The sequence below is a fragment of the Caloenas nicobarica genome, chromosome 4 (assembly GCF_036013445.1).
Source record: "Caloenas nicobarica isolate bCalNic1 chromosome 4, bCalNic1.hap1, whole genome shotgun sequence".
In the NCBI taxonomy this organism is placed as follows: domain Eukaryota; kingdom Metazoa; phylum Chordata; class Aves; order Columbiformes; family Columbidae; genus Caloenas; species Caloenas nicobarica.
This window is the reverse complement of record NC_088248.1, coordinates 26,049,951-26,071,930: the sequence shown is the minus strand read 5'-3', so window position 1 is coordinate 26,071,930 and position 21,980 is coordinate 26,049,951. Positions and strand designations below refer to the sequence as shown.

At 40.3% G+C, this 21,980-nt stretch overlaps 1 protein-coding gene across 1 annotated transcript in view; it reads left to right on the top strand.

Annotated features, from left to right (window-relative positions):
* The window catches only part of CFAP299 (cilia and flagella associated protein 299), a 224,163-nt gene that overhangs the window by 189,687 nt on the left and 12,496 nt on the right, over window positions 1-21,980 (top strand). Inside the window, exon 4 of the mRNA XM_065634790.1 lies at window positions 4,016-4,158. Coding sequence (XP_065490862.1) covers window positions 4,016-4,158 — 143 coding nt within the window. The remainder of the gene's footprint in view (window positions 1-4,015; window positions 4,159-21,980) is intronic.

The following is a 21,980-nucleotide window of genomic DNA, read 5'->3' as shown; positions in this document are numbered from 1 at the left end:
GTCCCCATCTAACTGTCCTACTTCAGATGTTTCTCACTGATAGCATAGGACTTGATTTTGGGCTGAGGAAAGTCACTGCAGATTTGGAGTTGATGTTGATGATCACTGCATGGGAGAGACAAACTGAATGGAATACTCTGATAGGGCTGCAAAATAAAGGCAAACACTGGTGGAAACAGAATTGTACAAATATTCCATGTAGTTAAGAGATGAATAAATGTTTGGATGAATTAGTTATTCAGAGTGGTTTGTCAGGGTTTTTTTCATCTGGTTTGAAATATGATTGGTATTAGTCTTTTCCAGGGTTCACATACATAGGCCTCTGATGAAAGTATTCCATCTCGAGCAGAGCGAAGTGTAGCTTCTTATACATTTTATGCTTTTGTCTATAGGAAGAAGACAGTGCAAATGGGTCTGGAATAATCAGAGCATTGGCATCCCATAATATTTGTCTAATGTAAACACCTGTCACTGGAGGTGGAAGTGAGAAGGACAGGCAGAGAAGTGTAGGACCCTATTCTCTTCCAAATCACAGTTTTCCCATCTTGAACTTTATCTACTTCTTCAGATGCTTCTCCATGGAGAGATTTATATTTATCCCCTATAGATTCTTCATCTCCCTTCTCTGTGGGTTTTGACATTCTTTTATGCCACCTGTGAAGAACTAGAGCTTTTTTCATATAATCTCCTTGAATTTGGACCTGCAGGAGGTAAATTCACTTCCCCTTCCACATAAAACCCTAGCTGGTAACAGATGGCTGTCAAAGCATTACCAGTAGCCTTTCTCACCTGCAAACAGTCCACAAACCGCTGGCCCTACATATGCCTCTCCCTCCAACATCAATATTGGAAGGAGCATAACGTCTGACCTCACTCCAAGTGCAGTGGCCATATTTTTGAGATGTGTCTAAATTTCAGAAGAAAATATGTATTCCTTATTCTCTTGGGTGAGTGTCAGTCCTTGAGTATATCTAAGGCTTTCTGAACCCCTCAGTTTGTGTCTCTGTTGCATATAGTGAAGGAATGTGTCCTCATGTGCATTTTCTGACTGGCACAATGTGTGTTTCATGTCCAGTGAGAGAGATGAGTTACCTGTGGTGCTCTCAAAAGCATCAGTATCACTGGTTGTTTTCTGCGGGGATGTGCAGACTTTGATGGGCCTAATTTATGGCTGAAGCAATTAGGCACAACTCTGTGGCTTTTAGCAAACTCACATGTCTGTGTGCCAGTGCTGAAGGCAACTTTGCTGCTGGGATTTAATCCCTTGAAACTACAAGAACTCCTTGGTCCTTTGTGAAACCCCACTTCTGCATGCCTCTAGCATCTGATGAGAAAAGCAGGAGGAACTCCATGTTGCTAGATCTCGTCCAACTGAAGGATTATGTTCTGCTCTAATTTGCTCCAAATTGTAGCAATTATAAGCCAATTTACCCTAGGTAGTAAGTAGGTTCAGTTGTTAGGCCCCAAAGCTATATGTAAGTGTATCTTTTAAACCCCATCTTAAAGTTACTACACCTTTCACCATGTAATGAGTTCCTGAAATCTCACAGGTGGACCTAACACACAAACTCTGTGCTTAATAGAGTTTGTTGTGTTAGAAACACATCAGAAGAGTAATGAAAACACATTTAGGAGAAAGTTTTCCTGTTCATGGGTTTTATGGTATTTTTATTCTCTCCTTTAATTACTTTTAAGTCACGAGCTTTATCATTTTGGGAGGAAAGAGTGCAAATTTTTACAAGTCTTCTGTAAGGCAAAAAGGTGTGACACAATTAAAAAATTCAGAATAACTTAAGAAAATTCAAGCTGATTAATAGTTTAATAAATGAATGCTCACAGGTGGTTAGAAATTAATCACAAATGAGGAAAGGAGAGAAACAATGTTGACAGATCAAAGGCCTTTAGTTTTGAGGAGGAGACCTCAAAAGTGTACTTTTAACATAGAAAGTTTTTGGTTAAATATTCTGGTTACTCTCTTAGCGTTCATAAAGCAATTTTGATGGTAGTCTGTATCCTTGCTTGTAGTTCCATGTTGATTTATAGCTGATGATAGATTAACATTATTTTAGGAGATAGATTTTATAAGCAGAAGAGCCTTGAAAGGTAGCCCTCTGTTTAACATTGCAAATAATACTGTAACGTCTGCCAGCTTTCTTAAATGATCGGATCATACTGCGCAAGTCAAGGTGTTTATTTAAAATTAGCTTTTCTGAAAGGCAATGAATCCTTTTTTCACATGCGTGATGAACAGCTGGTTGTGTATCTAAGCGTGGGTGCAGCGTGCCATTGCCTTGCTGTGTGCTAGGGAGAGTCTCTTTTTCTCATTGCCTAATATCTACCCTTGCCTGGCTCTTCAGACACATAAATCAGGTGTTCAAAACAAGGTCTGCTGGGGATAGGGAGGAGACGTGTATTTCAAGATGGTCAGATATATTGCAGGAGATTCTTCTGGTTCATCCTATCAGCAACATTGATGGTACAAAATTGCCAAATGAGTAACACATGTTTTGATGGAATTAAATGCGAAATTGGAAAAGGAAACATGTCTCAACTATAAAAAAGGCTTGCCAGATAAACCATTACACTATAGAAATCTACTGCTGTTAAAATTTAAAAAAAAAAAAAAAGTTTTTTGAAAGCATTCCATGTGGTATTGTTTCCATTTCCCCCATAATAATAATTATTTTAAAAATTCGCTTGATTTCAGTTGAGTAAAACCGAACGTGTACAGCTAACAAATACTGCTATAACTCACCTACCTAATAACCTCTAGACTCAGCATTTAGTTTTTCTTATGTGGGTCTCAGGAGGCAAGAACCTGTCTGTCTTGCAAGTTCACACTCATCCTACCAGTTCCTTTTGCTTTTTGTGTTGTGATAGCATGTGAAGAAGAATTGCCTTCTACCAACCTGTTCTGTGTTCAGCTGGAAAATAAACAGAGTAAAAAGTGAAGAAACAGAGAAGGAGTATACAGTAAATGAGAAACAGGGTTTCCCAGCAATGGGTGGTACAGGAAGTCATCCCATCAGTGCCTTCGTCCATGACATGCACTTCAGCAGCAATGTTCTTCCAAGTGTTCCAGCCCTAAGGCAGAAAGTGATCTCTTGCAGCCAGAACCACTGCTGAATGTGTCGCTGTCCTCCAGGTGCTTCACTGCCACCTGCAAGTCACCTCTGACACATGTAGGTACAAAAGCTAAATGGGTAATTTATGGAGCTATAAGAACATGAACAGGAATTCAGGACTAGTAATTCTCCTCTTGTTGGTGTTCTGCTTGTAGCCATCCTGCTTTTGTCAGCTTTATTTCTAGGCATCAGTTTTGTTTTGCTGTTTGTTTGCTTGTATTTCAATGATCAGATTTTTGCTCTGGAACTCATTAGCTGTCGGGAATGAAACAGTACAGGAGTTGCCTTGTGAGAGGGAGGGCTGACAAAGTCTACTCTGTTCTCCAGTCATAGCACAGAATAGAGATGTATGGTAACCAGTTTCCAGTCCATCATTTTTCTGAGAAGCTAAAAATGTGCTGGGAGTATTGAGCTGAATAAGCTTTGCTTTGGCTGTAGAGATGTATCCCAAAATAAATAGCATTGTCACCTTGCCTGCTTTGGTCCTGTAATTGGTGCATGGCATTGTAGAGCGGTCAAACAAAACCACCCTTGATTCATTCACTTAAAAATAGGTGTCCAATGGCACTTGACTGCATTGGGAGTGTGTGTATGGGGCTGGCAGATTTGGCCCAGGACCTATGGGAAGACTTCTGCAAGTGGCAAGCGGAGGCATGAGGAATACAGGAGGGCATGTTGCATGATACAGGGTTTATATTTGTTTTTACTGAAATGCTGCCTAGCTTGTGTTAAAAAATATGCTGTAATTTATGTGTCGTAACTCCTGACAGAAGCCTGGTTCAGGTGAAGTTGAAAATGTTTATATAATCTCTAAAAATGTTTTTATACAGAAATCTATGAACATAGGTATGTTTCTGTTGCTCATTTGTGACTGTCTTTGTGTTTTCCAGTCCATTATCTTCATTCGTGACCGAAATTCTCATCACCAGGAGGTGTCTGCATACATCGACTATGCACACAGACTGACAACAGATGATTTTGAAGTCTACTTCAGTGGGAAGAAAAGACTTTTACCTCGGAACACTGATCTGAGGTATTTAGCTTGAGTTGGTTTTCATGTACTTGCATTTAGGCAATATATAGAGAAAGATTTAAATGTTTTTGAGTAGGAATATAGCTTATGAAAGTGTGTTTCACTGAAAGACAAGCACCATGGATCAGAATCAATTGCGGAGAACGCTTTTAAGAAATGACACTGTGACATTTATTTAGTCCAGAGTGTAAAACTTAACCAGGACATTTCAACCATCTCCTGTCTGAGCATCTCATTACCCTGAGGAGTCTGTAAATAGCGACATGCTTTGATTGGTAAGTGTGTACTTGTGGAGACACAACAGGCCAGAAACAGCTACAGTCAGCAACGCCAGAACATCTCCAGCTTTCCCTGCTCTCCGCAGAGTCTATGGGAGGATGCTGCCCTTTAAAAGTGCACCACGTGGAGAGGTCTGCTGCTGGCACTTAAGACGTTGTGTTACCTGTGACTAATGAGAAAAATCATCAGTGATATTTTTCACTGAAGAACGTGTTTTCCTTAAAATATATCCTGTGCCCGAGTGCCCAGAGATATAAATTTGAGGTATGTTTGTGTGCCTTTGTGAAGGCCAAGTTCAAGAGGCTTGGTGCAGCAAAGCCTGCAGTCTGATGGGAGCCTGGGACTGGGCTTAGCACTTAAGCAGTATGTGATGTGGTACTGTTGGGCATGGGCAAAGAAATGGTAAAACTTCCAGTGAGCTGGTGGTATGAATTATTATGGGAGTCTTCTCCACCCATGTGTTAGAAGGTAAGAATAGTCAGCAGCTAGCTGCAATGTCATGTGCAGTTACTGTCTCCTGGTAAAAAGATGTCCAGTATGAAGGGTTACCACATTTTCTCCATTTTCTGAGAGTGATTTTCTCTAACAGAAATTGTTGCAAATACTGTTCATTTAAATTCCTGTATACGTTACAGAAAGAAGAAGCAGGAAAGAGTGTTGGAGGTGGCAAATGGTTTTATCTTACTCATTCCTGAGACAGCAAATGTCAGTAATGACTGAATTAAGACCAGGAGTGAACATAGCATTGTGTCTGCTTTGCTTATTACGTCCTTTCTACATACTAGGATTTTATTAGGGACTCATAAATATGCCTTTTAGATCATTGTTGTCATACTTAAATGTCACCGTTGTATCCAGTAGTTGTGCTTAGTCCTGATTATTCTGAGTTGAAAAAGTCTTGTTTAACGTATGCTTCAATCTCTCCTTCCTTCTCTTGTATCAAACCTAGAGTACACTGCAAAGTCTTCCTGGACAGTTCAGTATGTTCATTCCTTCTAGTGGCAGAATTATACCTTCAGGTGATATTTCATTTTTCCTCTTTGTTAAAAAAAAAGGGGGGAGCGGGCAGTAGAGCATTACTTATATATAGGGATTTATAACTAGAATGTAACCCTTGCAAAACTGTACTTGAACTTTCTAGCTGAACATAAAGGGAAGTTCAGATAAAGCATATGCAGTGCCAGAAAGGCTGATTTGTTCTATTTAAATACAAGTATGAATGTATGCACTGTCATTAATGAGGTTCATATACAGACATATAAATATATATCTATATAAAACTATACCTGTATATACTGAAGTCTTGCTAGATTGTACACAGGCTAAAGAAAAACCCTTCACTTTATGGTTGAATGCCGTGGTTCTTGATGCATTACATGTACAAATTGTCTTTTCATAAAAGCCCCCTCACATCACAGAACATCGCTAACCACGTTTATGTATCCTGTACTCCACTGGAGCTGTCAAGCGTCCTGTTTTGCATCAGTTAGGTGTCTTCAGAGCAGCGCCTTTCGTTCCCACTGTGTCTCTCACAGTTAATGCTGAGAATGTTATTGGACAGGTGGAGTACAGGTGTGAAGAAGCCCAGGAAGAAAGACTTGGCTAGTACTGTAGGCACTTGAAACTGATGGGTTTCCTTTAACCACTATTCCCCAGTTAATAGTTATAAACTCAATTAACAAAAGCAGAGGCCTTCTCAGAGACATTTGCAAGCCCTTGCAAGTGCCCTTGGCCTGTCATGGGTACCAGTGCTCGGCACATATTTAAGGAGCATACTCAGGTGGGCAAACCCAGGAGAGTCATGGCAGTGACCATGTTAGTGAACATGACAAAAGTTCTTCTGGTTATTCAAAACAAGTCTGTTACAAGAGACGTTTCAAAGATAGCTTTTCTTGAGGTAAGCTGAAATGGGCAGGCTGAGGGCTCTGGTGTAATGGTTTGTTTCTCTTTCATCCGTCTTTGGCAAAGATGGTCAGCAAAGGCAGGGATCTGTGTGGTGATGCCCATTTAGCCATTAGGTGACCAGCGGCTTTTCTTTTGGAAAAGCAATGGGCAGAGGAAGTGGTGGCTTCTAATTGTAACTTGACCGTGAAGAAGTTTAATTACAAAATGAATGTGGTTTGCTGAACTTTAGCTCTGTGCCACAGGGTACTTTCAATCACTAGACTGTGTTGTGCCTCCCAGATAAAAAGTGATCAATTCTAGACCTCGGTTTTGAAATTAAAGGTTGTCCATAGTAGTAATAATGAAAGGGCATCCCAACCTGGGTTCCTCTAAAATTTGAACACCAAGTTTGGATTGTTTTCCACACCACAGAAGCAGACAGGATCTAAATTCATATCCATTCTCTAAAGGAAACTGGTAAAAATCTGTCTAAGGAAGTGTCTCCTATTTCCACACTTTCTTAATAATGTTTTCTCTTTGCTTGGAATATTTCTTTTAAAATTAAGTTACTTCTGATTTCATTGTGTGTCTTGTTTTTCTTGCATTATCCATTCAGTGTATAGCACTGCCTATAGTTTAATCTCTGTTTAAAATTTGCTTGATTTTAAGCCCAGGAGGAAGAGCTACAAGAACCATCTAACCTGGTCTCCTGAGGAACACACTCCATAAAATTTAGGAAATCTTGTATATAGGACATGGCTGGACAATTAATGAGTGGTTTTGAAAGGTATCCAGTCGTGATTTGAAGGTTCTTTTTGGCAGAGAACTTAACTGTGTCCCCTGATAACCTTTTTATTGAGTAGATAAAAATATCCCATTTCTTGGTTGGAGTGTTAAATTTGATCTTCACCTGCTGGATCCTCTATTTGTAGTTGTGTGCCAGGTTAAATACAGCTTTAGGATTAGACAAGCTGTGATTACATAGGCTGTCATCAAAACTGTCTTCGGCTATTCTTCAGTAATCTAAAAGAATTTTCATACAGTTAATTGTACATTTAATGGTCGTCCCTTATCTTGGCAGCCATGTTACTCTGCCTCTTCATTTTATATGCAGCTTCTTCACAATATGTCAAGAATGTTTGTGAATGGGGGTAATTTGACTGTATGAATAAATTTGTGTCTTCAGCTTTGAATCTCTTGTTCAGCTCCGAATCTAAGTCTTTTCATCACATGTTTCTTCCCTGAATACTTATGCATTTAGGCAGGTATAAAAATGTTCTGGTGTAGAGGGCATACCTACTACTCAAGCTCAAAGAATGGATGAGTCTTTCAATCAACAGTGGTCATTCCTAAAAGTCAGTGTATCAGTTTAAGTTGTTCCAAAATGCGGCCTTCCTTCTTAAAGAACAAGTCAGTTTGGGAAACTGCCTCACTCAGAGCTTGACAAAGCCCTTACTCTTGGTCGTATTTACTCTTAGTCACTTGCGATATTGTAAATCTTGGATTTTGCGGGAGAGGTTAGTGTCTTGTACAAAACTATCAAATTATCTTTTAAATATGAAAATCCATACTTTGCTGCAGCACATTTTTCTGAGGTTGTCAGAAGCTATTAAGCTTGTGCTTTAGTACCGTCTGAATCAGATTCTTGTTCATGATACAAAGTAAAAATACTGAACAATTAAGTTTATGTGATGTTCATACTTCAAATCTGGTGGGTAATATCAGAGGCTCTTGTATTTGATCTGAGTATTTTTGCCATTTTATTGCATTGCCCTATCAAGGGGGTATTATTTAGATGATATAATGCTCATTTGGTTCCAGTTTATTGAATGAAAGAAGTGTGTTAAGCAGTAAGTTCTTAAGAAATCTGGAATCTGGTCTGTAATTGAATCCATTCCCTCTCAGCTAATTTATGTAATCTGATGAGAAACAAGTGTAATACAATTTGTTCAAAGAAAATGGAGAATGTTCACTCTATGGAACCATACCAAAAAGTCCTCTGAATGAGGAAGCACAGCAAAAGATGAAGGTTGGAATGCCTTCTGTCTCGTCAGCTGTACTTTGAATATCCCAGTGAATGACGATGAAATTAATGTCTTGCAGTAGAACTGTACTATTTCAATTTTGTGTGAACTCTTACCCTGGCTTTTCCATTAGTTTTCTGTGGCAGAGTGCTGGATAGTAGTATTTATGATACTGCATATTTTAGTGTTTTATACCCACACTTAGCTTCTGTTTGCAGTGTTTTCATTTCTTCTTACTAGTGTGCACAGTCTTTTCTAAAACAGAACCAGGTAGAACACAGGTCCTAGATTTTCCCCTAAACTAATGGTCTGAAATCACTTATTCATCAGGAGTGAAACTTGTTTGGTTTTGGCTCTGGCACACCTCAATGTGAGCATGGGAGGTCCAGTATCCAGGGCTTTGTGGTAATACATCTTGTCTGTGACAGAAGTGCATCGTGACACATGGGTACTCTCAGACACGGCGTGGTGTTCTTAGGTATTGGCAAGAACCATCCCATTGGGTTCTGCCCTTGTTGTTGTTTAGTCACTGTCTGTTTTGGCTGCAAGTGGGTGCAGCATTTGGCAGTAATTCTTTAACTGGGTCAGAATTCCCTCCCATTTTATTGTCAGGTAATATTCTAAGATACCGACTGTTCATCTGTAAAAACCTGTAGGCTAAATCATGGCCAGCAATATGTTCCCAAGCATTGGGCATGAGGCAACTTCTCCTTTCTCTGCTGTACCCCAAAATCTGCAGGTCTGACAGCAATTTACAGGAGCACTGCTCCTACCCCGCTTAGCCAGGCGAGAGCTGAGAGGGAACAAGTAGCATTTTCCCGCTTTGCAACGTAGGCAGCCTCACCATGCCAGACAGAAGATGTGCAAAGAACTTCTCCCTTGAGGAGCAGGCAGCAGGAGTCCTGCTGCACCCCAGTTGCGCTCCAAGAGCTGCGACCCACAGATGTGGGTAATCACAGAATCCATCCTGAAGCCTCTGGAATTGCTTCTCCCCTGCCCTCGGCACACTTTGCAGCTGCCTGTAAATGGGTTGATTAAAGTAGACAGAGGTAGAAGGAGGTCACCTCCAAGAGGCAGCATGCACCTGTAGTTGATGACACCTGTTACTGTGGATCTCCTTCCACCTTTCAGAGAGCAGAATGTGAAATGGATCTTAGAGGAAAACAGGCTGGATTTGTTTTGTTGCTTAGAAGGGGGGTTTTGCAAATATAACAGGAGGTTGTCCTTGTGTTGAAAGATCCACACAAGGATCTTAGCCATTTCTCCAGTTGCTCTGATGCATTTACTTCAGTTGGCTCTGAAGGAGAAATCATTTGGTAATTTAGTCCCAGGTGTACATCTGCTGACCCTACTTATAATCTGTTTGGCATGTCACACTGGCTACCCTAGCTAACGCAAGAGAAGTCAGCTTCTCGGTTATGTTGAATGCCTGAGTATCAGAAGCTCATTAGTGTCTCTAATGAGCAGATGCTATGGATATAGACCCCGAGTCAAATCTAGACTTCATTGCAGGGAAACAGAAAAACATCCCAAGTTTCCAAAATGTGCAGTCTCCAGTCTTGGAGAGGATTAGTCAGAATCCACCCCCTAATTTGCAGGGATTACCAAACTGCTAGTAATAGTACAGTGCGAAAAAAATCAGGGTTGAGAAAAAAATATCTCTGTTTAACATCCTAGTTTCGTAAGGACTCTGCCATGACTGATAGAGTAAATTCCATTGGAATGAAGCCAGTGAAGGCTGGTGTCACTCCAGGTGTGTCGGCTGGAACCCTTCTCTAGCCACATGGGGAGAAAAAACCGTTCCTCTCACTGTTTATCTGTGACTCCAGAGTTTTTTCCTTGTATAATGGTATTCATCATATATGTGACTTAGTGTCCTGACTTACAAATAGTGTGGCCTGATTTTTGAAGATATTTTCAGTACCTACAGCTCTTGTTGCTTTCAGCGATATTTATGGCTTAATTAGTCACCTGTTAGGTTCCTACTTAGGCATGTTGCTGTCTTGTGTTCAGCACCTTGGATTTTTCATCAGTCTTTAAACCTTTGAGAGATGAAGTGATGCCATTGTGCCAACAGGAGAAGTGGCTGTGCAGAAGTACAGGGAATAATTTTAACCACAGATTAGCATGCAAGGCAACAGAGAGCAAGTGGCAGAGAGACGCATAGGTGGAAATGAGAGTACATTCAGGCTTGATGTCTGCATGTGTGAGAAGAAAATTCCATGGCTGACAACTCAGTAAATGTTTAATTTGGAGATGTCTATTTCCACATCTGGCTTATATTTACATACAGCAAATATTACTTTTCATGTTTAATTTCTCTCTTTTTTTGCAATTCAAACTTCTGTGTCTTAAGAAAGGTAAAGTCTCTTAAGAGGAAAGATTGGCTTTTTACAGCTTTGAACAAACTAACTGTATACATTTGAAATAAAGAAATGGAAAGTTGCTAAAAATCCTAGGAGAGAACAAAGTGGTAATGTAGGGGAAATGCTGTCTTGCCCTCTTTGTCAGTGCAGTCATACTGTCACTGGAAAGAACAGAACAGGAGGAAAAACCTCTCAGAAAATACAGGTTAGCCAAGCGCTTGTCTGGAATGTGATTTGGGTTGGAGCTCCTGTGTGTAATTTGAGAAGGAGAAATTATTCATGACTGTTTACTTGCATGAAGACAGTGTTATGATGCACAGACAGATGCATAAGATAATCGGACCTAAACACAATAGCTCTTTCTCCTCTTGCTGATTCCCTGAAAATAAAGGGAACAATTTTGCAGTTCTTCCGTGTGCATTCACTCATTCAAAGGGAGCACTGCAAGTTACAAAATCAAATCCTCTTTATCGTGCCTTACTTAACCACGGATCTTCCCACAAGCCTCAGTTCTTTCTTATTGTGGACCAGAATGACACTGAATTAATTTTTGCAATGCTGACAATAGATGTGTGCTGGTGCTGTCGGACTGGTTTATATCAAGCTCTTCTAAATCATCCCATTGTTTGCATAAGATCTGCCAGTCAATGTGCTGCAAGACCAGCCACATCTCAGCCCACATTGCAGTTTGGAGAATGTGCCAAACCCTTTCAAGCAGCATTTTTAAAGGCCTCTTTAAGATGCCCACCAAAATGGGCTTCCTGGCGTGGCTGCAAGGTAATTAATAATATTAGTAACAGCTAATGGGTTAGGTCCCAAATAGGAGACCTAATTAGGTGTTCACTTAACTGCTTCCTTATTTAGTGAAACACTCGAAGCGTACATTTACATGCTTTTCCAAGCAAGAAAACAGAATAAGGACCCTGGATTTGAGTTTTAATTACTGAATGTGTTTGCACATAAAATATTAAGAAGCATCTAAGTTAAAATGCCATGCACCGTGATTATTTGCATTGTTTATTTAAAATTTGTGTTAGAAGGAGTGTGTGAAGTGTGGAGGGAGAGACACTTAGGCAGCACAGAGACAAGTGCGGCATTTCACCAACCTTGGGCAGCTGGCCTGGCCATCACAAAGTAACCTGGACAAATCTGCCCTGACTCTGCAAGCGTAGCTTTAGTTTGCGTTGTGGTGGCTGATCAGGGTATTGCTCATTAGTAATGTCCATCGAAGGGAAGGTTATAATGAAGCTGCAGTGTTGTATAGTTTTGTGTACTTTTCTGGAAAATTCATGTTTTCCGTTTGTTGTTCTATAAATGTCAGCCAGAGCACTATGTGGTGATCATGAGGCAGTGTGTGATTTTTGCCACACGAGTGTCTGAGAAACCACTTGTTCCTTCTAGTTAGAGCAGGAAATAGCTGTGGCTGAAGTTGGTATGTCCAGATTTTTTAATGGATGGTTGTATGGAATAACTAGTACTTTCTTTAGTCGCCAGCTATATCCTAGTGAAAATTATAGCAAAATTCTCCTGCACTGCCTTGATAAGTAAGAAGTATTGCTTTGGTTGCCAGCTGCTGTAAGTGAAGTTGTGCATTTGTGGCAGACAAAGTTTAACTGGAGAATCACTACGCCTTGCCATAAACAGAATGTGTTCCCAACGTGGAGCAGGTTGAAGCCCTGGCTCCTGTGATAGATGGGCCATACCTGTGCGCAGCCTAAGAGACAAGAGGTTATTTCTTGATGATAAACTTGCAGGAACCAGAATTAATACCAAGTGAGGGATCTGCTGAGGGATCTGTTTTAACTCCTTGGAAAAACTTTCCTTAAAGCTTCCAAAACTATTATTTGGAAAAGACCTAGTATGATTAAAATGTTCAGGGGTGGCAGAGGGTGGGGTGGAAGGGGAGAAAAGAGGGGGAAAGGAGTGGAGAGAAACAGAAAATAACCCCTAATGAGCTCGGGATAACTCAGTGATTACTGGCTTTTGTGGCTGCATTTTGCAAGCTTTCCTGTCTGAGCTATGCCAATAATTAAAAGGTCCAATGAAGGACACATACGCAACTAGATTTCCCACATTCTTGGTGAGGCCTGAGCAATCAGGGTCTTGAAATAAACATTTGGCTGAAAAATTTCTCAACACTTCAAACTGAATCTACTTGTCTCCTGTGCTGCAGCAGAGGTCTGCATGTAATTCGATCATGTACAAAAAAATATTTCCAGTTTAAAGTTATTTTTCAGTATCACTGTGCTTTTCCTGGCAGTGTTATGAGGGATAAGGAGGAGTACAAAAAGGTTACAGTATGGAGTGGTAAGAGAAACCCCTTCTTCCCCTCTGAAATATCTCTACAGAATAGGTACGAGGCCCTGAGTATGGTAGCTGAAGCACATGATGAGAGGAGGAACCTGCATAAGCTGTCTTGCCAAGGTTGGACAGACCAGCCCCTCGCAACAAAACCTGCGTTAAGACCCGTGCCAAGAAGAAAAAATGTCGGGTTATGGTCGTTGGTGTTTCCCTCCTGTACAGAACAGGAGCACCCATTTGCAAACTGGACCCTCTTGTCAGAGGAGTGTCCAGAAGAGGGCAATGAAGCTGGTGAAGCGGCAAGAAGGCACGTCATATAAGGAGCATCTAAGGACTCTGGGTTTGTCTAGTTTGCAGAAAAGGAGGCTGAGGGGTGACCTCATGGCTCGCTACAGCTTCCTAAGGAGGGGACATGGAGAGGGAGGTGGTGAGCTCTTCTCCCTGGTATCTAGTGACAGGACACGTGGGAATGGTTCAAAACTGCTCCAGGGAAGGTTTAGACTGGACATTAGGAAGTATTTCTTTACTGAGAGGGTGGTCAAACACTGAAACAGGCTTCCTGGAGAGGTGGTCGATGCCGCAAACCTGTCAGTGTTTGAGGCATTTGGACAATACCCTAAATAACAGGCTTTAACTTTTGGTCAGCCCTGAACTGGTCAGGCAGTTGGGCAAGATGATGGTTGTATATCCTTTCCAAGTAAAAATACTCGGTTCTATTATATTTTTATTATTGTGATGCCATGTACTTGTCTTTTCTCCTGCATGATACAAATTCGTCCTTTCTTTATATGGAAATGTCTTATGCTTCTGATCATTGAACTGCTCGTACTTAGATCTCGTAAGTGAGAAGCAAGTACCTAAAAATCAACAGCATCTTATAGGATCTTCTTTTCTGAACATAATGGTCATGTCAAAGATAGTTCATCAAAATCAAGTTAGTATAATTGCAGTAATTTTTAGTTTCCTTCTACAAGTATTCTTAAAAAGGAACACAAGCTTTATAAGCAACACACACTGACTGTATCACTTTTCATGCCACAGTACCACAGTACTTATTAGCTTTAAATCTGTATGTCTTGAGGGCTATCAGGAAGGTAAAGAAACGAAACTCCTGGCCCCTAGCAGAGATTTGTGTGGATGAATATTATATTTCTTTCTGCTTCCATTGATTACTTAAAAAAAAAATATGAGGGAGCGAGACAATCTATTTTGTTTGCACTACAGAGTTCATATTTATGTTTGTGAAAGTCTTTATATGATACACAATAGTAATTTTATTTTCAAAATAACCTGAAGGCACCCACGCTTATGGAGAGCAGATGGAAGTCTGGTTCATAAGTCAGTCAACCTTCAGGAGAAAGCCTGAGGTTTGTGTTTCAGCCTCGTCTCCTTCAAGACAGGGCAGCTTGCTTAATGCCAACAGGGCTGTGCCAAGGAGAAATAATTTGTCTCAGATGTAATAACCTGTGCATGTTAAAAAGAGCATTGTGTCCTTTTTGACAGTTGCGGGGTTTTTTTCCTATCATCCAACACACACCTCCCTTCTCTTTCTCTGTGAAATAAGCGTATGACTTGGTTTTCCTCATCTTTACTTTTGTTTTAAATATTTTCCCACTTTTCTTGGTTTCTGAATTTCTTTAATTTCCCCACCTCCTTTTCTCCTCTCACAGATGCTTACTGAGAGCTCACAAAATTTGACATTCCTGCAGGAAGCCTCGTAACAATTCTTTGTGTCTGTGTTTTTCATGGAAACAAGAATCTTTTGCGATCAAAGCCCCATCACGTGCTCTCTGATGCCAGCCTATGGTGTGACGGTGATACAGTTCTTGCCCAGGGGTACCACGGTGTTGCTTCAGCAGCATCAGAGCAGCCCTCCCTGGTTCAGAGCCTGCAGCTTGCATCGCGGTTGCCGCTCAGCGCGACTCTTGTAGCTTTTCATTTTCCCTTTTATCCCAGGCTTAATGGTCAAGTGGCAGGGAGTTCCCGTGCTTTTCCAAGTGAGCCCAGTGGGGCTTGTTCAGCACAATCCGAGTCTCACAGCCCCAGTAAATTCTTCTGGTGTTTTTCCAGGGGTTGAAGTATGAGATCAATTTAAGGAAATAATGTAATGCATTGCTATAGTAAAGATACCATACATCTGCACGTGATGACAACTTAACTGCAGGTACTCTATGGGTCCCACAGGTTATTTTTATTACGTCTCTAAAAATGACCACAAGCTAGGAAAGTGACTTAATTCCTTTCACTGATAGGGCATTTTTGGAGGGTATGTTTTTCCTTTGCTATGAGTTTTCAATAGGCTATCCCCCCTCCTGATGGCCCCCGTTCTTGATTAATGTCTGGAGACTGTGGATTTAGAATGACATTCCAGGCTGATCTAGTAACAAGGTTTGGATGTGAAAGCTGTGAGCGTCGAGCCAAGCTGGAGTCCTCACTATGCCAGAAATGCATTGTTTCAGCACTCTGTCTGGGCAGTGCACCTGCACCCTGGAGCTGCCACCGAGGAAACCTTCCTGCGATTCTGCTTCTTATTACATCCCCAGATCAAAATGTTCTTTGTAATGACACGGTATCTGGCCAGCTCCCTCTCCTGTGCTGGTGTACCCTGAGGTTTGTGGGAGACTGATACCACACTCTCCAAGATGTTCAAAAGCTCGGATAAACATTTGGTAGTATAGATTTATGGTCTTCTGCGCAGAGGCAGATCACACATGTTGTAACCACACTGAAAATATTTCCTGAAGAATAGCAGGAGAAAGGGTGGGAGAAACATGGACTAGCATTTAAGGTGGGGAAGGAAAAGTAATTCTGTTCTTAATACTCTTTGGAGCTAGTGGAACCATCGAAAGCACTTGCTAGAATTAGTTAGGTAAGTTGGTTGTGTGTTGGTTGGGGGGGAATGTTTTTATTGGTTTTGTTTGGTTGCTTTTTTGTTTGGTTGGTTTTTTTGTAATGGAACATTCAAATGATCTCTCACATCATATAATCCCATATATATCATAGAATCATTTCAGTTGAAAGAGACCCTCAGGACCATCGAGTCCAACCATAACCTAACCTAACTCTAGCACTAAACCATGTCCCTTAGAACCTCATCTAAACACATTTTAAACACCTCCAGGGATGGTGACTCCACCACTTCCCTGGGCAGCCTGTTCCAATGCCTGACGACCCTTTCCATGAAGAATTTTTTCCTAATATCCAAACTAACCTCCCCTGGTGCAACTTGAGGCCATTTCCTCTTGTCCTATCACTTGCTACTTGGGAGAAGAGACCAACACCCTCCATGCTACAACCTCCTATCGTATAATGTTACAACATATCATCCCAACATTTTCAGCCCCAAACTGATACAGAAGTCAGAATTTTCACATTTGACACTTTTAATAATAAAAGCACAATTGATTAATCAGACTTCTGACATCTGCTAAAATAAACAAGTAAATAGAAAAAGTTTTGATAATGAAGGCTGCATTATTTGTTTAAATAATGCTACACTGAGCACCAAAGCAGGGGTAAAGAATGGCAGTGCTAGTTCTCATGTATAAATTCCCGTGTGGCTTCAGACCTGCATGTTTGAGAGAAAGAGGCACAGTCTCCCCGTGAGCATGTTGTATTTGTCTCACTGTGGACAGGGAGGATGGGGAGGATGTTGTGGTGGAGGCCCTTTGCCATGGAAGTCCCTTCCCTCATCTGCGGGTCAGGGGCATGGTGACAGCCTTTGGCTTCAGAGCATGCCGTCTGCAGGGGCGTGGTGGCAGCTTGGGGCTGTTACGGGGTTTGGCTGCAGTACTCAGCTGAGGCCACTGCTGCTGCTGGGCTGCCACAGGCTGGGATTTTTCCCAGAGTGCCTGCAGTTTTGCCAAAGCATATTTGCATATGTTTAATAGATGGGTGTTAATAGGCTTCCTTCATTAATTCTACAGTAATTTTCCACTGTGTTCACATTTCCCGTTAAACATCAATACATGCTGGCAAGCATCTTTTGATGTGTTTCTTGCAAAATGATAATTAATATTATACTTCAGTATTTTATATTGTGTTCTGCACTTGTGAAATGTTGTCTTGAAGAAGACAGGTGACAAATTTTAAAACAAGTGTATGGGAGGTAGGAGTTGTGGTACCATACAGCTCTAGTTGGATGCACAGGAACCAGTAAGTTTTCTCAACTTTTGGTTGAGAATATCTCTTTTTCTTACTGTTGGACATGGCAATGTTCTGTTCTATATACAACACGTCATTATTTCCAGTACTCTAAAACATTCAAGTACATTAAGCACATGTGGAAAAACAATGATTACATCAGTTATAAATCATAATATTTGAGAATCCAGCTCAAAACATTAGGGAGGGGAACAATTTATCTATGTTTTTAAACTTAAAACTGCTAGAAAGTTATTAATCTGCTGTAAGTCAAATTTTCCCATTGGTAAACCATCGTGCTATTCAATGTTTTGAGAAGCAATTAATCTTCTTTTTTTTCTGGTGTACGCCCCACATTTACTGTCTTCAAAGAGAGATGTTCCTTTAAACTTTTTTGTAACTGTTTTGGTCTCTATCTTTTGTCCATTGCAGTTTGTAACGTTGCTATCTGTTGTACCTGGTAGGCAGTTGTTCCCTGTCACTTAATCCTTTTCTCTGTTAAACAACAATTGTTGTGTTTTCTTGAAGTCTTACAACTGTTTTTACCTACCCATTAATTAAAATCAGAATAATCTTACTGTAGCTCTCAAGGAACTTCATGGATGTGTTCTTTTGCAAAGTATATACAAGACTTTGCTGTGTCTGGTTTTATGCTGTGAAACACATAACATACTTAAATAAGAGATGTTCCTGCATTGTTCCTAAATGAGAGACAAGTTCCCAGGATTTGCAAATGATGATTTATTTCAAAAAGAAGCTGCAGCTTGGAATAAAAAGGGAGGTTTTGCATTCACATCTCTGGAACAGGGCTTTATTCCTGTGTAATGCGCAGATGTGTAAACCACACGTGAGGCTGCTCTCAGTGGAGCTTTGTCCTGGACCTGATGGAGATTAAGACTATTTAATTTTCAATTTTCTTTCTCTTAGCATCACAGTCTTTTTCAGACGCCAAAGCATCTTAGTATTGGAGGGTGCATAGAAGATGGGATCCACTCCTTTTCCAAAGCAGCAAGTGATAGGACGAGAGGAAATGGCCTCAAGTTGCGCCAGGGCAGGTTTAGATTGGATATTAGGAAAATTTCTTCACAGAAATGGCTCTAAGGCATTGGAACAGGCTGCCCAGAGAAGTGTTGGAATCACCATTCCTGGAGGGCTTTAAAAGACACATAGATGAGGTTTGTAGGGACATGGTTTAGAGGTGGACTTGGCAGTGTTGGACATCATTGGTTGGACTTGACGATCTTAAAGGTTTTTTCCAACCAAAACGATTCTATGATTCTATGAATACTGTAAAACCAATACACTCTGTTCTTAAAAGTATTTCTTAAAACATGCAAAAAGTGATAAACATAGGACAAAAATTCAAAACAATAGGCCTTTTTCCACTGTCAAATTGATGAGGGAACTGAACCAGTTTCCAGGGAGCCACCATCTACTCTTTAGGCTTTACAGGACGTTTACTTCTCCTTATTACCTTGGTAATGTTTTCCCTAATAAGTATTCTGGGGTTTTTTTTTCTCTTGTTACGGTTTGGACAAGTTCAAACCATTGGCTTGTTAATCCTCACTTGCAATGCTTTCATTTGGAGCTAACAGTAAAAATTATCTTTTGACTTGTGGAAATCATTTGTATGTTAGTGAAGAACTGGCATTGTTATTTCAGTATTTTTTTCCATCTCTGGCTTTGATCATTGCACTTGCATATAACTTCCGTCAAATCTGTTTTCCTAACCACACTGATGTTTGACACTGAGCAGTGTCTCTGCCAGATGCCTCAGACCCAGTTTGCCGTTGTAGTAGCATTAATGAAATTCTTGGCGTTTATTTCCTATATCCACCAGTTTAATTGTTCTGGTCATTTTCCTGAGTGTGAGTTACCATCTATGCCAATGATTGCCAATTTATTTTTTAACAAACACTGCTAAACATTTTGTTTCAAGTAAATGTAAACATCCCAGCAGCAAGCATAAGAATATAAGGAAAGAACTTTGCATCATCTTTTGAAAGAGTGACAGACCTTAATGAGCAGCACAACAGCCTTGGGAGATCTGCCACTGATTCCAGTGGGACTACATTTGCAGTTTCAACAGGAGCCACATTGGTGGTATCAGACTTGGCATGTTTTGAAGCAGGTAACAAAATCTATTTCTTTGATATTATTTGTGATTATCATCTCATGTTGTTGTCCTAGGGTTAATATCTCATGGAAAATATGTGAATTTTCAAGATTCCAAACTAATACTGTCAGAAATTTAATGAAATTAAGCAGTGTAAAATTCTGAAAGTCAGCAAAGTCACATAGGAAAGTCTAATAAAAACTGTACAATTGGGGTGTCTCAGCCATTTAGTGCCACTGAGCCTCTTTTTGGATTGAATGATTTAAGTAGCTTCAAATTTTCAGTGTTATATCCTTGATACTACAGATTTTGGTGGACATATATGCAGAAAGAGTAAAGTTCACCCCTCTTGCAGTCTGTGGGTAGCAGGCATAAAATGTTGATGAATGTAAGCTAAAAAAAATGGCATCTAAGTTGTAGCTCACTGAGAAGGTTGTTGCAGTTATTCATTATCTATAGTATGCAGTAACATCCTCTTTACATCTACATATTGATAAGAAACAGGGAGAGTGATTCTCCTAAGAACTGTATTGCTAATTTGGTTTGTTCAATTAGTCTATTCTTTATAGGGCTACAGATCACACAGTCATTGAAACTGCCATATGAAGCGTACACTTTGTGGATATCCAGTTCCTCAAATATTACAGAAATGCGCAATGTTCACATTTTCAGCTGTTTATCTAAACTGTCTTTTTCGGAGCAGTTTTAGTAAGTACAGCCTCAGTAGTGCTACATATCAGTTTATCCTGAATTGAATAGATTCTGTCATTCTGCTTGAGGACATGTACTTTCTTTGTTTGCTTCCTGTGATTCGAACAACCTCAGATTGTTTGCAGCTCATGTGAGTAACCATTGACATGGCCAACTGACTTCCTTCTTGAGTTTTTATTGGCATCCTCTCTCCATCACATCAGATCCCTTCAACTTCTCTTTTTCCTACTTTTCTTACTGTCTACTCTAACACATACAACCTCTTCCTATTGATACAGCCTCTTCCTGAAACGGTTTATTTGACCCAAGCATACGCAGAGCTTTCAGTGCACTGTTGTAGCCCTGTTGTATTCAATGTGTTTAATGTAGTTTGAGGAACTGGGGCCTCCATCCTTTTTATTCCTCCAGATTTCAAAGAAGTTCTGGTTACAGACTGTTTCTCATTTTAATGTGCAAGTAGATGGCAGAGTTTGACTGTCTAGTTATACATGTGTGTCTCATCTGCATGAGCTTTGCAGTCAGATTACAAGCTATGAATCTATTGTAGAGAAGAGATAAGGAATGTGAATACTCAGTATGCCAATTTTCTTCATTCATATCACAGCTTTGCCACCTTGTTTGGATTGAAATGGAAAAGTTGCCTGCCTGATGCCCTGTCATCTCTTTGCTCTGTTGCTAAACGTACATTTAAATTAGTTATGTCAGTCTCCCAGATCAATAGTATGTTTGTGATTTGAAAGCATTAAGAAAAAAATGTTTTCAATAGTTCTGTTGATTTGAACCATTCAAGCTGTATGTTGCTATGTGTCACACCAATAGTTGAAATGTGTGTAGTAATGGGTTGTATCAAATTTTTAACAGCAAAGAGAACAAGCGCTGCCTTTTCCTGTACAAAACATTCAACTGTAAGAAACTAATGCATCATACCAAGGCCAGTGTTCACAAGATGTGGCACCTGAAGTTACACCTATTGTTTTTAAGTAACTAAGTTAGTTACTTTTTAATATTTTATTTTTAGAATACTAACTGTTAGTAATTCTCCCCAGACTTTAGCAGTCTTCTGGTTGCTCTGGTCACACCAAATTCTAGCAAAACACATATTTTTCTTAACTACTATTCGCAAGCCAGAAGCCGCAACACCCATTTTGCAGCAATTTTTCTGAACCTAGAGTTAGTAATCTAATCTAGGTTTTCTGAGGATGTGTTTTATAACAGCCCTTTGGATCTAATAAGCTTAGGAATTACTCTGCCAGAGACCTTTTTCCTCAAGACAAGGTAGTCCTTTCCTGAAAAGCTGGCATTTTTGCCACTTGAAGGGAAGTTGCTTAAGATGGAAACCACTGATGCATTCTAATCTCTCCTGTTCCTTTGTATTTAAAGGCTGAGGTCACTGAGATATAGATGAAATCCTGAGGGTATTACAGAAAAGTAGTGAGGCAGGAGGCTGCTGTAGAGCAATATTTTGAAAATGTGCATAAATATTTAAGATTCGTCTTCTAAATGTTTGTATAGTTGGCAAAGTTTGGAGGATATGAGACTTGTTATGCAAGAGCTTGCGAGAAACAGCAACACAGGCCAGGCTCTCACCTCCACAGCACCTGAGGTAGCACCTAGCAATTTCACAGTCTTCCAGACTAAAGTGCAAGGGGAACTGAGCTTTTCTCAGGGGCTGAGATTTTCAACATGCTGTTTTCCATTCCTGGTGGGAAAGATGCATCTAAATGTCCCCAGGTCACTTGGAAATTGCAGCCTTGATCATTGAGCAGCCTAGTTGCTCTGAGCATTCCCTCAGCATACAAGCCATTAGGAGTTCAAAGGACTTGCGTTAGTGAGGTCTGGGAAGGAGCAAAGAATGCGTTCCAAGCCTTGAAGGTTGGCTGTCTCCCCTGGTTTTACCTCACACCATTGAAGTAAAATACTAGAAAAAAAAGTGTTCATTTTTAATGAAGTATTATTTTTCATCAGTTTAGCTGATAATTAGAAGTTTGAGCACATGGT